The 12,286-nt window shown below is 42.4% G+C and overlaps 1 protein-coding gene across 1 annotated transcript in view; it reads right to left on the minus strand.

Annotated features, from left to right (window-relative positions):
• Positions 1-764: 764 nt before the first annotated feature.
• Positions 765-12,286, minus strand: part of LOC107099816 (glucose-6-phosphate isomerase-like) — a 15,601-nt gene continuing 4,079 nt past the window's right edge. Inside the window, exons 3-18 of the mRNA XM_015398088.1 lie at positions 10,317-10,385; positions 10,120-10,239; positions 9,373-9,456; positions 9,135-9,281; positions 8,967-9,038; positions 8,833-8,877; positions 7,647-7,700; positions 7,359-7,419; positions 6,966-7,009; positions 6,326-6,478; positions 6,108-6,237; positions 5,961-6,037; positions 2,754-2,882; positions 2,548-2,623; positions 2,375-2,441; positions 765-1,051 (exon numbers count right to left, since the gene is read on the minus strand). Coding sequence (XP_015253574.1) covers positions 928-1,051; positions 2,375-2,441; positions 2,548-2,623; positions 2,754-2,882; positions 5,961-6,037; positions 6,108-6,237; positions 6,326-6,478; positions 6,966-7,009; positions 7,359-7,419; positions 7,647-7,700; positions 8,833-8,877; positions 8,967-9,038; positions 9,135-9,281; positions 9,373-9,456; positions 10,120-10,239; positions 10,317-10,385 — 1,452 coding nt within the window. The 3' untranslated portion in view covers positions 765-927. The remainder of the gene's footprint in view (positions 1,052-2,374; positions 2,442-2,547; positions 2,624-2,753; positions 2,883-5,960; positions 6,038-6,107; positions 6,238-6,325; positions 6,479-6,965; positions 7,010-7,358; positions 7,420-7,646; positions 7,701-8,832; positions 8,878-8,966; positions 9,039-9,134; positions 9,282-9,372; positions 9,457-10,119; positions 10,240-10,316; positions 10,386-12,286) is intronic.

Consider the following 12,286-nt stretch of genomic DNA (forward strand, 5'->3'; position numbering starts at 1 on the left):
TTGTTACATTAAGCTCGTATTGTGTTCCTATGAATTAATATCACTCATGGAAGTCAGAGCGAGGCAAGACGTGAGGAACCGCAGAGGCGTTGCTTTTCGCAGGCAGGATGAAGCGGAAGATGTGGGAATTTCATGGTAAGGAGTTAAATCCTCTGGACGTCTAGCAATGAGAAATTTACTTGCGTTTATAAAAAGGTGCATCTTGGAATATTTAACGGTCAAATTAGTTCGACCAAATACTTTTTCTCCATTTTATCCAGCGGCAGTGGGCTTAACGTCTCTTGAAGCTCTCCATCTATTGGACGTCCCAGAAGAGCTTTTTTTATCATCTTAAACTCACCAATTTTAGATTAACTTTCTGCTGCTGATGGAGCTGTTGTGTTGAAGAGGAGATAAAACGAAAAGCAGATGCAGAATTTTTCTAAAGTCCGATATTGAGCAAAAAAAAAAGATGAGATGAAATAAAATATTAGCAGTGGATGGAGGGGCGATGAATGAGCTCCGTGTGATCTCAGCATGGCTGCTGAATGCACCAATGAGTCGGAGAGTTGGTGCACGCATCAGCTGACACTGAAAGGAAATCATTGGCTGATGCATCAGCGTCTAAGCAGCAGTTTTCATTTTCTTCCCCTCAGAATCGTTTCTATTACAGTTCGGATCATCCAGGGTTTGATATGAAGATGAGCTGTCGCCACGTCTCATCAGTGTTTGATGATTACAGAAGTGATTGGTTGGATCAGACCGTAAGAACCAAGCTACATCAGTGACAGACAGACGGGGCTTTTATTGTGAAAGTCTGAGCTATCAGGATGGCCTACAGGAACATGTGCACAGATCAACACTGAAAGCAACAGGTGAAAACTCGCTAACACTCAAAACACAGTGGTTCAGCCAATCACAGAGCGGGAACAGACAGGTGGGCGGGGCTTAGGCAAAGTTCTGTTTCAGGAAGTTGATGAGGCCGTTGGTGGACGAGTCGTGAGTCGAGACTGGGGAGGCGTCCTTCAGCTCCGGTTCGATCTTCTTCGCCAGCTGCTTCCCAAGTTCCACCCTGAGGGGAATGTCATAGATTCAGGAACAGCTTTAACTTTCCAGAGCATCAACATGAGACTGGTGTAGGTACCAGATCTGCTCGGGGCCCCGCCCCTTCTTATGACGTCAACATATTCAATTTACAACACATGTCATCTCAAGGCACTTTACAGTTCACCAGATTATCCAGTCAGATTGATTCAAAGTTTTCTATTTAAGGAAAACCAGTTGATTGCATCGACTCATTGACTCGAAGGCAATCCCTCACACTAAGAATGCTTGTAGTGACAGTGGAGAGGAAAAACTCCATTTTACAGGAAGAAACCTCCAGCAGAACCAGGCTCAGTGTGAGCGGCCATCTGCTGAGGCCGACTGGGGTTCAAGGAGACAGAAGCAGCATGTTTTTTTTGCATCCCATCTCAGGATGAAGAGAGCACATCCAGCCAGTCACAGTCAGAGAAACAGGACCACACTGAAAAACAGGCCGATCTCCAACATCTATAAACAAAGGTGTTTATGACAGCAGCAAAACTGATATTTTTCTCCAGGATGGAGTCACAAGAAATTCCACTCGGATAAACAGTATTGCACCATCTTAAGGATCGAATCTCTTCTGGAGTCTCAACATATTATTACCTATATTTGCTATTATTCTAGATTTCTTTGGTGATCTAAAGTAGCAGAAAGTAGAAAACAATCATCGTCAGTCTTGAAGGAAAGTACTGCCTTCTAAGACAGACTGAGCTCTGCCATTTACCGTAACAAGGTGACAAAAAAGTCTATTTTATTTTTTATCTTTTTATTAAGATCCGAGGAGGACAAATGGGACGTCTTAAAAAAATGACGTTCGTAAAGATTTTAAACATAACAGTTATTCTACTTGTAGAAAACAAACGGTTTTTATTGACACAAAGTTACAAGTAGTGAAGCTTAATATGGCTAACTGACCAAGCTAAAAGAGGCTAACCTGTTAGCTTCTGAGCACAGCTAGCCACAGCGCTACCCAGCTCCCACCTTTATTTTATGGTCTTGCAGTTACTTTATTCACCATAAACAGGTTTTTTTCAGTTTTGTTATCGATCAGATAAAACTTAATCCGTCATTAGACACGCTAACGCTACAGATGCTCCCGACTCGGAACACTGACACCGTCTGATGTTATAGTTGCCTGGGCAACCACAATGTTTTACATCATGCGGCAACGTTCAGCCAATCATGTAGCGTAACATCACTGGCAGCAGATCTGGTGCCCACACCGGCCCGCAGAATCACAACAGAACCAGCAAATGTTCAAGCTGCTGCAGGAAGTCGAAGCCTTTCAGAGTAAAAGCCTTTAACTTACCCCCACTGGTCGTAGCTGTTGATGTGCCACAGGACGCCCTGGACGAAGATCTTGTGCTCATACATGGCTGAAAGACAGGAGAGGTCACATGACCTTCAGCCCCGTGCTGCTGCCCGCCCCCACTCCATGGTACCAATCTATCCGGGTCGTGCTGCTTAGCTCCCAGTACTCACCAACCAGCGCTCCCAGTATGAACGGAGTCAGCTTCTTGAAAACGATGGAGTTGCTCGGCTTGTTCCCTTGGAAAACCTTTAAATGAGAAGAGAAGTCCATTTATTGTCATGGGACCGAAAGCAGAGGAAAAACTGGACCACAGAACCGACGGCTTCGCTGAGAAGCATCTAGACGTGATGGAAAGGGTTACGGTGGGACAGATTACCTTGTGAGGCAGCAGCTTTTCCAGAGCGTCTCCTGACATTCCCGCTGCTTCCAGTTCTTTCCGAGCTTCATCAGAAGTCTTCCCCTTCATCAGAGCTTCGGTCTGAGCCAGGAAGTTGGCCACAAGGATCTGCAAAAAGAGTCAGAGGATCATCAACATCTGGAGCCGTCTCACAGACCAGAGCATCTCTGCATAAACAGCAATAAGTAGGAGTCAAAATGAGAAAACCCACAGAACATTTCAGATCACAACCGACTTCCTGCTCAGATGCCGCCATGAATCAAGCATTCAAGCTGTGATCCGCTAACATGATCCCCAGTTCTAACATGATCCCCGTTCTAACATGATCCCCAGTTCTAACATGATCCCCAGTTCTAACATGATCCCCAGTTCTAACATGATCCCCAGTTCTAACATGATCCCCAGTTCTAACATGATCCCCAGTTAAAAACCATGAAAACCACATTCTATCATTTACTTTTTGGGTGATTTTCTTTTATTTATTACAATGTTATGCATCTCTCACAGAAGCATGTTTCAGTTGTGACTCCCGCCGTCATTTCACCAAAAGTTAAACGCTGCGTCATGCTGTGAAATCTGCTGTTTTGACAATAAAAACCCTTCTAACAAAATAAAATAGACATTTAAAGGTTTGTTTTGTGTCTACTATTTTCTATGGTGTTGTGGGAAAATAAACAAATCATTGTCTATTTTGCTCAAGGATCTAGGTTGAAGACTTAAGACTTTGTCATTTTGTACACATAAGCAGCAGTACAACTCTTTAGACATTTTTATCTTTTAATGTGCAGCCTTGATAAAGGTAAGCGGCAGTGATAATGTAAAACATACGACCTCAGATCTTAAAATAAAGAATAAAATAAGCTAAAAGATTTATTTCACATCTTGTTAAATGGCTGAGCTCAATGCAGTAATTTCTTTCAAGACTAAAAATGAATGTTTTCTACTTTCGGCTGGTTTAGATCACCATGAAAGGTAAAACAGCAAATATAGGTCATAATATGTTGAGACTCCAAAAGACATTCGCTCTTACTTTGAAAGGATTCTAATGAACTTCCCATTCTGACAGGAGACCTCAGGTCTGCAGCTACATTTTCTTGCACTAAAGCCACTGGATAACAACATGTTAATAGCATTTAACACCAGAGTTCGTCAAGTTAGATAAAAAAAAGTAACTAGTTACTTTTCAAAAAAATTAACCACCTCAGTAACTCAGGTACTTTTATTACCTAAATTGTTTAAGAATTTTACAAAATATCCTGTTTAGGAGTTTTAAATACAACTAGTGATTCAACTATGAAATATAAGGTGATAGCTATTAATAACTAAATTAAAGGCTCTGAACACAGTAAATAGTGATGGGTCCAGCAGCACCGATGCATCCAGCCCATAGAGCAAAACACTATCGGTGAGCGTGTTGTTTCAAGAAAGTCATGTGACCGATTCAGGAGTTGTTTCTAACTGACTGACTCACTAAACTGTGTTTAAAAACGTATCTGTCACCATGATGCATCTGCTAACAAAATGTCTCATCTTTTGCTGTTTATCATTTAATTATCAAGGATTATAAAGCAGTCTAAAAGGAATAGGAACCTTTCGGCCGTTGCATTTATATTTTAATTTCCTCATTGCGTCATCCTTTTTCTCTCAGTTATCACTCAACTTATCTGAATTAAAGTTAATTTCAAATTGACTCAGTTTATTTACTGTTTTGACTGTACTTATTGTTTTGAAATGTTGATTTAAATATATTGTCCACAAGCATCCTCATTCACATCCCCCCTAAATTTTCACGTTATGATATACGTTTACGTTATTTATTGGCTGCATCTAAAAATATCAAAGATGTTTCCAATTCAAACAGATATGACATAATATAACCTACAATAACTTAAGTTATATCATTGTATTTGGTCATTAAATCAATTCAGTTTAGGCTGTCAAATAAGCTACCTGTAATGTCTTTAAATGTCCAGCAGATGTCAGTAATCTGTGATACAGATGCCTCTTGACCCATCACTATTGAAAACTAATCAGCACTATTTTTTGGTTTGACAGGTGCAATGAACCAGATTATGTAGATGTGATGATGTTTTTGTTTATTAATAAAAGAAAAAAGTATATTTCTTTACAATAGCAGCCTTCAATAGGCTATAAAATAGGTAAGAAGCTTAAAAATAATAACTCAAAGTAGTCTTGAGTAACGCGTTACTGTCCTTTAAAAGTAATTAGTTAAGAGTGCTTGTTACAGGAAAACTACGAGTTAGTGTAAAACATTACACTAAATTTTGTTATTGTACACACTGTATACAAAACGACAATAAAGTTTGTCTATTTGTAAATCTTAATGCGTTAGTCCCAACACTGATGTCCACATAACCAAACATTCAATAAATCAATATTTAAAACTTTAGCAAAGAGGGAAAAAAATTTATACAACTTAAAATGATAATCATAAAATTTAAATAAGATAATGCTAGTAAAATAATCACATTTTTACCCTTTTTTTTACCCCTCTAATAGTGAAATGATGAAAATGAAAAGTCAGAATGACTCAACAGTTTCCAGTTTCTGCCAGCAGGGGGCGTAGTTTGACCGTTTAGGGGAAGTAAAACGTTCAGTCAGAAGCTGAAGGTTCTGCTAGAATCCAACAAGCAGAACATTCACAGCTGGAGCTCCTGCCTCCTGGCTGAGCGAAGCAAAATTACCCTAAAAGCTCTAAAATCCATCTATAAATCCAACATTTTTTACATCCTATAAAACTAGAATTTTGTTTTTAAAATGTCTGAATTAATTTCTTAGTTATTTATTTTATCTGAAGGTTTATGGAGCGACAGATTAGCCTTTTTAGAGACGCATTAATGCTTCACTCTGTTTTTTTCTTTTTTAGACAGAGTAGCTACAGGAGCCCAGGAGGACCATGACGGTCCTATTTCTGCCTAAAGCTGGACCAGTGAACTGCTGCTGGTGGGTTTGGCCTTAAAAGGTTTAATCTGTTCCAATTTTTTGTATAAAATAAGAAAAAAAATTGAAAAATAGGAATCAAAAACTGCCAATTCTAATTATTTTTATTTTGTCAAATATTTTCACTCTAAGGTTTTTAGTGATCCAAATGTTTTAACATTTAATCCACAGTAAACGTCCTGCATGTGAGTCCAGTGGAACAGGAGGAGTCGCCGCCAATGTTACCTTGTGGTGCAGGTTGTCCCTGATTGGATGCTGGGACTGAGCAGGAATCAGGAAGTCGGCAGGAATCATCCGGGTACCTGCAGGGCCAACATGTGGTCAGTGATGGGTAGCCAGTGACCAGTAAACCCAGTAAACCTACCCAGTCACCTTGGTGGATGAGCTGGTAAAAGGCGTGCTGTCCGTTGGTGCCCGGTTCTCCCCAAACGATTGGTCCTGTGTGGTAGTCCACACGGCTGCCATCTTTGGTAATGTACTTCCCGTTCGACTCCATGTCACCCTGGAAACGGGGGGGTGGGGGTGGGGGGGTTCAGGTCAAAGGTCTGAGACCCTACAGAAGCTCAGAGAGCTGTCGGCGATGCACTGACCTGCTGGAAGTAAGCGGCGAAGCGGTGCATGTACTGGTCGTATGGCAGCATGGCGTGAGTCTCAGCCTGGAAGAAGTTGATGTACCAGAGGCCCAGAATGGCCAGAAGAACCGGGACGTTCTGATCCAGAGGGGTGCTGCGGAAATGGTTGTCCTGGAGGAAGAGGAGGTTTGGTTGGAAAGGAACTCAGAACCGCAGCAGTTTAAACATCAAGTCAAAAATGTTTTTGCTTTTTTATCCTCAAACAATCTAAAGAAAAGTTGTATGTTTTTATTTAAGCCCCAAACCTGAATAGTTTATCCAACAAAAATTCAAAAGGAACCATTACAGAAACCAAGGTTTTTTTAGACAGCAGGGACCCGGTTCTGGTTCATAGGACAGTTTAGTTTGTGCTGCAAAGGGCAGCTGTCTATGAAGCTGCAGACATGAGGGGAACTGGGATAAAATGCAGAGCCAGACCCAGCCTGTTGTTCCATAATGAGCGGAACCAGTAAAAGCTTCATTTAGAACAACCAGAACCTTAGATCCATAGATCCGTCTCTGCTGAGAGATCAGTTCTGCTTATTTCCTGATAAAACTTCCCTTCATCCAAACAGACCTCAAGCATTTCTGTTCTGGTTCTAAAGTTATGTTCTCCTACCATCCAGTGAGCTCCTGACAGAAGCTGCTCGAAGTTCTCAAAGCCTGAAACACAAACAGAGGGAGACTGTTAGGATTTGGAGAACAATCAGAACCCGAGACCTAAAACCAGAACCGCCGACGTAAACAAAATGACATAACAGCAGAACCAGCAAACTGAGGAGAACCTTTGTCTCTACAGGCTTCATGCAGATCTCCTTCTGAGCTGCTTTCAGAACCCGATCATGTTCTACCTATTTGGATCAGAACCTTCATGTTTCTCCTCCTCAGTTCTGAAAGCAGCCTCAGCTGAAGTTTCTAGATTTCTGAACCAGAAAGGATCTGTCAGTGAGGTCATCAGACCCGCACTGACGGCTCCGCCCCCAGTCCCGCCCCCCCCGCTGCGGTGACGTACCTACGTGCAGAGCGATGGACAGACCGATGGCCGACCACAGTGAGTAACGACCTCCGACCCACTGAGGACGAGCAGACATGACATCACACAGTCATTCCACCAATTAGAGCAAGGCACTTCAAAATAAAAGCATCAGCAGGCTCAGCGGTTAGTTCAGAACCCCGTGGCAGTCGGTGGTTCTATGAACAGAACCCTACTGATCCACTGAGGTTCTGCTGAGTTTCAAGCGTCAAACAGCTGCTGCAGAGTCCGATTCCTGGAACCTGAGCAGAACCAGCAGAAACTTACATCCCAGAACTCGAACATGTTGGCCGGGTCGATACCGAAGTCCTTCACTTTAGCCTGAGGAGACAAAGGGACTGATTAGGCAACCAGAACCACCGGGACTGGTGAGAAGCAACTGCACTGACAGAAAGGACCAGAACCAGTCAGAACCTGCAGGTCGAATTATTACAGGGTTTATACAGGGATGAGTAACTCTTAATTAATGCTCTTTGAAATTATTTTAATGGCATCAAAAAGTACCCATGACTCTGATATATACGCGGAAAAATCCTACATCATCTTTACCATCGACAAGCTGCAGCCATGTCGCAAATTCCTCGTTTTCCAGTCAGTTTTGTGGAAATGAGAATTTTCCCTTGCCTGATGAACCTGATGAACCTTGCTTGCTCTGACCAATGAGAGCAACTGACTGTGACGTAGTAAGCGCGACAGAAAGCTGGTGGGGGAGTGTAAACGGCGAATACGTCCTTCTTAAAAATTAATGAGCGTAGAGCCTCTTCCTGCTCATGTTTCAACCAAAACCCCAAGTCTAATCCTTCCAAATCTGCTTCCAAAGCTGAGTCAAACGAGAAATGTTCAATAGTTGTTGCCATCTTCATTGTTGTATTTTCCAGCGTCACGCAGCTTTGTCATCACGCCCTCAAAATCCCGCCCGCTTTGCATCCAGAAATTGGCTAGTTTAATAGGCTACATTTTCCCCCCCATTCTCTAGCCTATTCTTTGCCTCATGCTTCTTTTCTGAACATACGGTTTTACGATCATTCGGAAGCAGTCTTGCGCAAATATATCTCAATATAATATACCTGATGAAATTGTTTTTATAAACTTTTTTTTAAGAAGGCGTTTTAAATGCCACGATAAATTTTTTTTTTTTGAGTTGTTACGGCACTAATGACTTGTTATTTGAGAGAGACATGCAGCAGAGGACCACAGGTCGCCCATACATAGGTCTTGCGCGCTAACCACTGCGCCACCAAAGCACTCCACGATAATCACATTTAATGAGCTTTAATGCCAATCAAGGCCTTAATTTAAAAAAATTATTTTATGACTTAATGACCCACGGAAACCCAGAATTATCAGAATGGGCTTCAGCAGAGCTTAACTGGTTCTAGACATTCTGCAGGTCTGAAACCAAGCTTTGATGCGTGGGCTGTATCTGTGACCCGGTTCTGGCCCATTTACTCACCGCGTTGGTGGACAGCGCCACAAAGTGTTTTGCCACTGCAGATTTCTGAGGAAAACAAAGAACAAAGCGTCACTTTTTAATCCAAACGGGTCAAAGGATCAGAGAAAGTTCTGGTCTCCGCGAGCAGAACTTACATCCCCGGCTGTCTGCAGGAACCAGTCCCGGGCTGACTCTGCGTTGGTGATGGTCTCCTGGGTGGTGAATGTCTGAAATGGGCCCAACGACAGAAACATCAGTGACTGATGATCTCACACCTGTAGGTCAGGTGAGCGTGCACAAGTGTGAGCGTGCACGAGAGTGACCTTGGAGGCGATGATGAAGAGCGTGGTTTCTGGGTTGAGCTGTTTCAGGGTCTTGGCCATGTGAGTCCCGTCGATGTTGGAGACGAACCAGACGTTCGGACCTCCGTCTGAGTAGGGCTTCAGAGCCTCGGTCACCATCAGGGGTCCCTGAACGCACCACAGAGTCACGATATCTCCGATAACGGGTCAGAAAAGGGTTTGGTTTGAACTGAATCCTGATGCGGGTGGGTTTGCTCACCAGGTCAGAACCTCCGATCCCAATGTTCACCACATCGGTGATGCTCTTCCCACTGAAGCCTTTCCAGTCTCCGCTGCGAACTTTCTAGAAACGCAGAAATCAGGTGGACAGTGGTTACACTGTGGATCTGAACCAAACCAACATTAAGGGGCCGTCGAATGTTTCATCACATATCAAAACATGTTCAAATAAATGTTTTTTATATTTGGGAGCAACGAAGAAAAATAGGTACATAGAAAACATGAAAAAACGTAATTTTTTCTGTACTCTTACAGTGTCTCTGGCTTAGGGCTGAAGGCCTTTGGCAAAAATCTAAATTGCGATTATTTTCAACCAACATTGCGATTTTATTAAAATTTTGATCTGTTGAACTGTAAAGTGCCTTGAGATGATGTGTTGTGAATTGGCGCTATAGAAATAAACTGAATAGAAATTGTTGCAGGACTTTAACCTTTTGTTTGGAAAAGTGCTTACTATTGCTTGCATGCACAGACCTGCATGCTAAGTGGACGTTTATCTTTCCTATTAAGTGCCTCTGCGTTTTGAACATTTTATTTTCCTTAATTGCGATTATATTGCAAAAGTAATTTGTTGCCGAGCCTTGCTCTGATTCTGTTTCTTTTTTTGTTGTTGAAAATCTAGCTTGTAGGAAAAAAAAAAAGATAAAATAGGAGTGTGACACATCCGAACCAGACTCTGGGCCTGTCGGTCCCCAGAGACGGTCCTAATGCGGAAACATTATCACACCTGGCAGAAAGCCTTCATCTTGTCCAGCACCCGGTTCACTTCAGGCATCACATCTTTCCCGTCCACCAGGATGGGTGTGTTGGAGCGGTTCCTGAGGGCCACATGGAGCACGGCTCGGTTCTGGACACAGAAACGACACCAAGGTTAGAAAATCTGCCGGTCTTAAGCTGACAGATTATACTGGGGAAGCTCTGCACCTCAGTGAAGTTGATCTTCTCTCCGGTGAACATCTTCTCTCTGGCCTCCTCCACTCCTCTGGACTTGGCCTGAAAGCAAAAACACAAAGTTAGACCAGAACCAGTTTATTCATCTTCCATGTTCAGCTTCTTTTGATGATGAAAATGGATCGGAACCACTTTGCCAGAAAGACTGAAGCATCCACAGCTAAAAGAACCGCCATTAAGAACATGGATAATATAGCAGGGATGATCCTAAAGGGTTCTACTGGGTTTGGCTCTACAGAACACCGGCTAATAAAGCTCAGACCACAGCTTCCAATTTACCTCATGTTATAATTTCTGATTGTGTCTGAGCTACTCTATCATTTTCCCCTGAATGTTTCATGATGATTGAATGGTTCTGAGGAAACTCTGCAGCATTTATTAGCTTCCTACCAAAGCAAACAGAAACTGTGATAGTTGAGCAAATGGTGAAACCTGGTTTCTCCATCCCTGCCTTCTGTGATAAAGGAAGTGGTTTCAGTCTAAGCTTCGTTTCCTCACATCCCGCCTGCCTGTGGCTCAACATGTTTTCTCTTTCAACACCAGGTTTTGTAATGTTCCTGCTTCCTGCAGCTCATGCACCGTTTCCGACAATGAAAACTGAGCTCAGATAAGACGTGTTGGGACATTTCAGGCATTCCTCATGCAGGTTCAAACCTGCTGAGAGAAGCGGGGATCAGATGGTTCTGTGACCTGTCAAGTTCCCACTAAAATAGTCCGGTTTACTGTTGAGTTTCAATAAGCTGTAAATCAGGATCACTTTCAATGATCTGTAAGTAAACATCTAAAGTTTAACATCCTCTGCTCTGCAAAACCAAGAGTAAGGACCAAGACTCTGATCCAGAAAATAGTTTAAACCTTCGTGATTTTAAACGGTTTCTTCTATCAAACGTCCTGCAGCATCTTTACATGATCGGCTGACGCAAAACAAAATTAAGTTCATATGAGGCAAACAGGTTTTCTGTAGAGATTATCTCTGCATATTTCTTCACTCTAGAACCTGCTAGGCAAGGAAATATTTTACTAACAATTAACAATAGTATTCCTTTGTAAATTATATTGCTTTGCAATTATTTATATCACCAGGAGGTCTGACGTTTCTATGGTAAAACCTGTCTTGGTCTTTAGTTAAAACCTGCTAAAATATTTGCAGTGTGAAAGATTTTGGTTCTTTGATTTCAGAAACTCATGGAAGGATGCTAACATTAGCCTGTATAGCTATCACTGCCCACATCTCTATTCCACCAATAAGGGACTCCGTTGCAGTCAGTCACCAAGTATTGCTTCTTGTGCAGCTTTTTAGAAATCATGTCAGACACCAGGAAGCAATGGTGAACAAACTATGGCTAGCTGCTAACGCTACACTGAATTCACATGAACACCTACCAGGCAAATTGTAATCTGAAACCCCCCCATTCACAGGGAAATAAAAGGAGCCCTGAATGAGCTCCAATTCATTATTTCCCCTAAAATGATTATATTAAGTTATAGCTCAACAAAAGCAACACTGTAACTTTTAGCCACTAGGGGCACTAGACCTGTAACTTCCAGGTTTGGCGCCCCCCTGAAGGCCACTGGCAGCACTGCACTGGAATCTGCTAGCAGACCAGTTTGGACCAGCAGTAGAGATCATGTTCGTGTTAGAGACGAGGAAACATTCACCCTGTTGATTAGATCCTCCATCAGAGAACCAGACATGTCTGAACAGCTTAGGGTCACAGCTAACAGCAACTGTTAGCTTAGTTAGCTCTGGTGTTTAATGGGCGCTCAGACTAACGGAGCTCTGGGTCACATGACCCATTCAGAGCCTCTCAAGTTAAATACGAGTTTATGAGGGGAGCAGCATAGAGGGAGAATAAATACGCATCAAGAGCTGAATGTTAACCTAAAAAAAAAAATATTATGATGTAATTGTATAATTTCTAAACCTAACTGGGGTCTAAGGT

The sequence above is a fragment of the Cyprinodon variegatus genome, unplaced genomic scaffold, assembly GCF_000732505.1.
Source record: "Cyprinodon variegatus isolate N-32 unplaced genomic scaffold, C_variegatus-1.0 Scaffold910, whole genome shotgun sequence".
Lineage (NCBI taxonomy): Eukaryota > Metazoa > Chordata > Actinopteri > Cyprinodontiformes > Cyprinodontidae > Cyprinodon > Cyprinodon variegatus.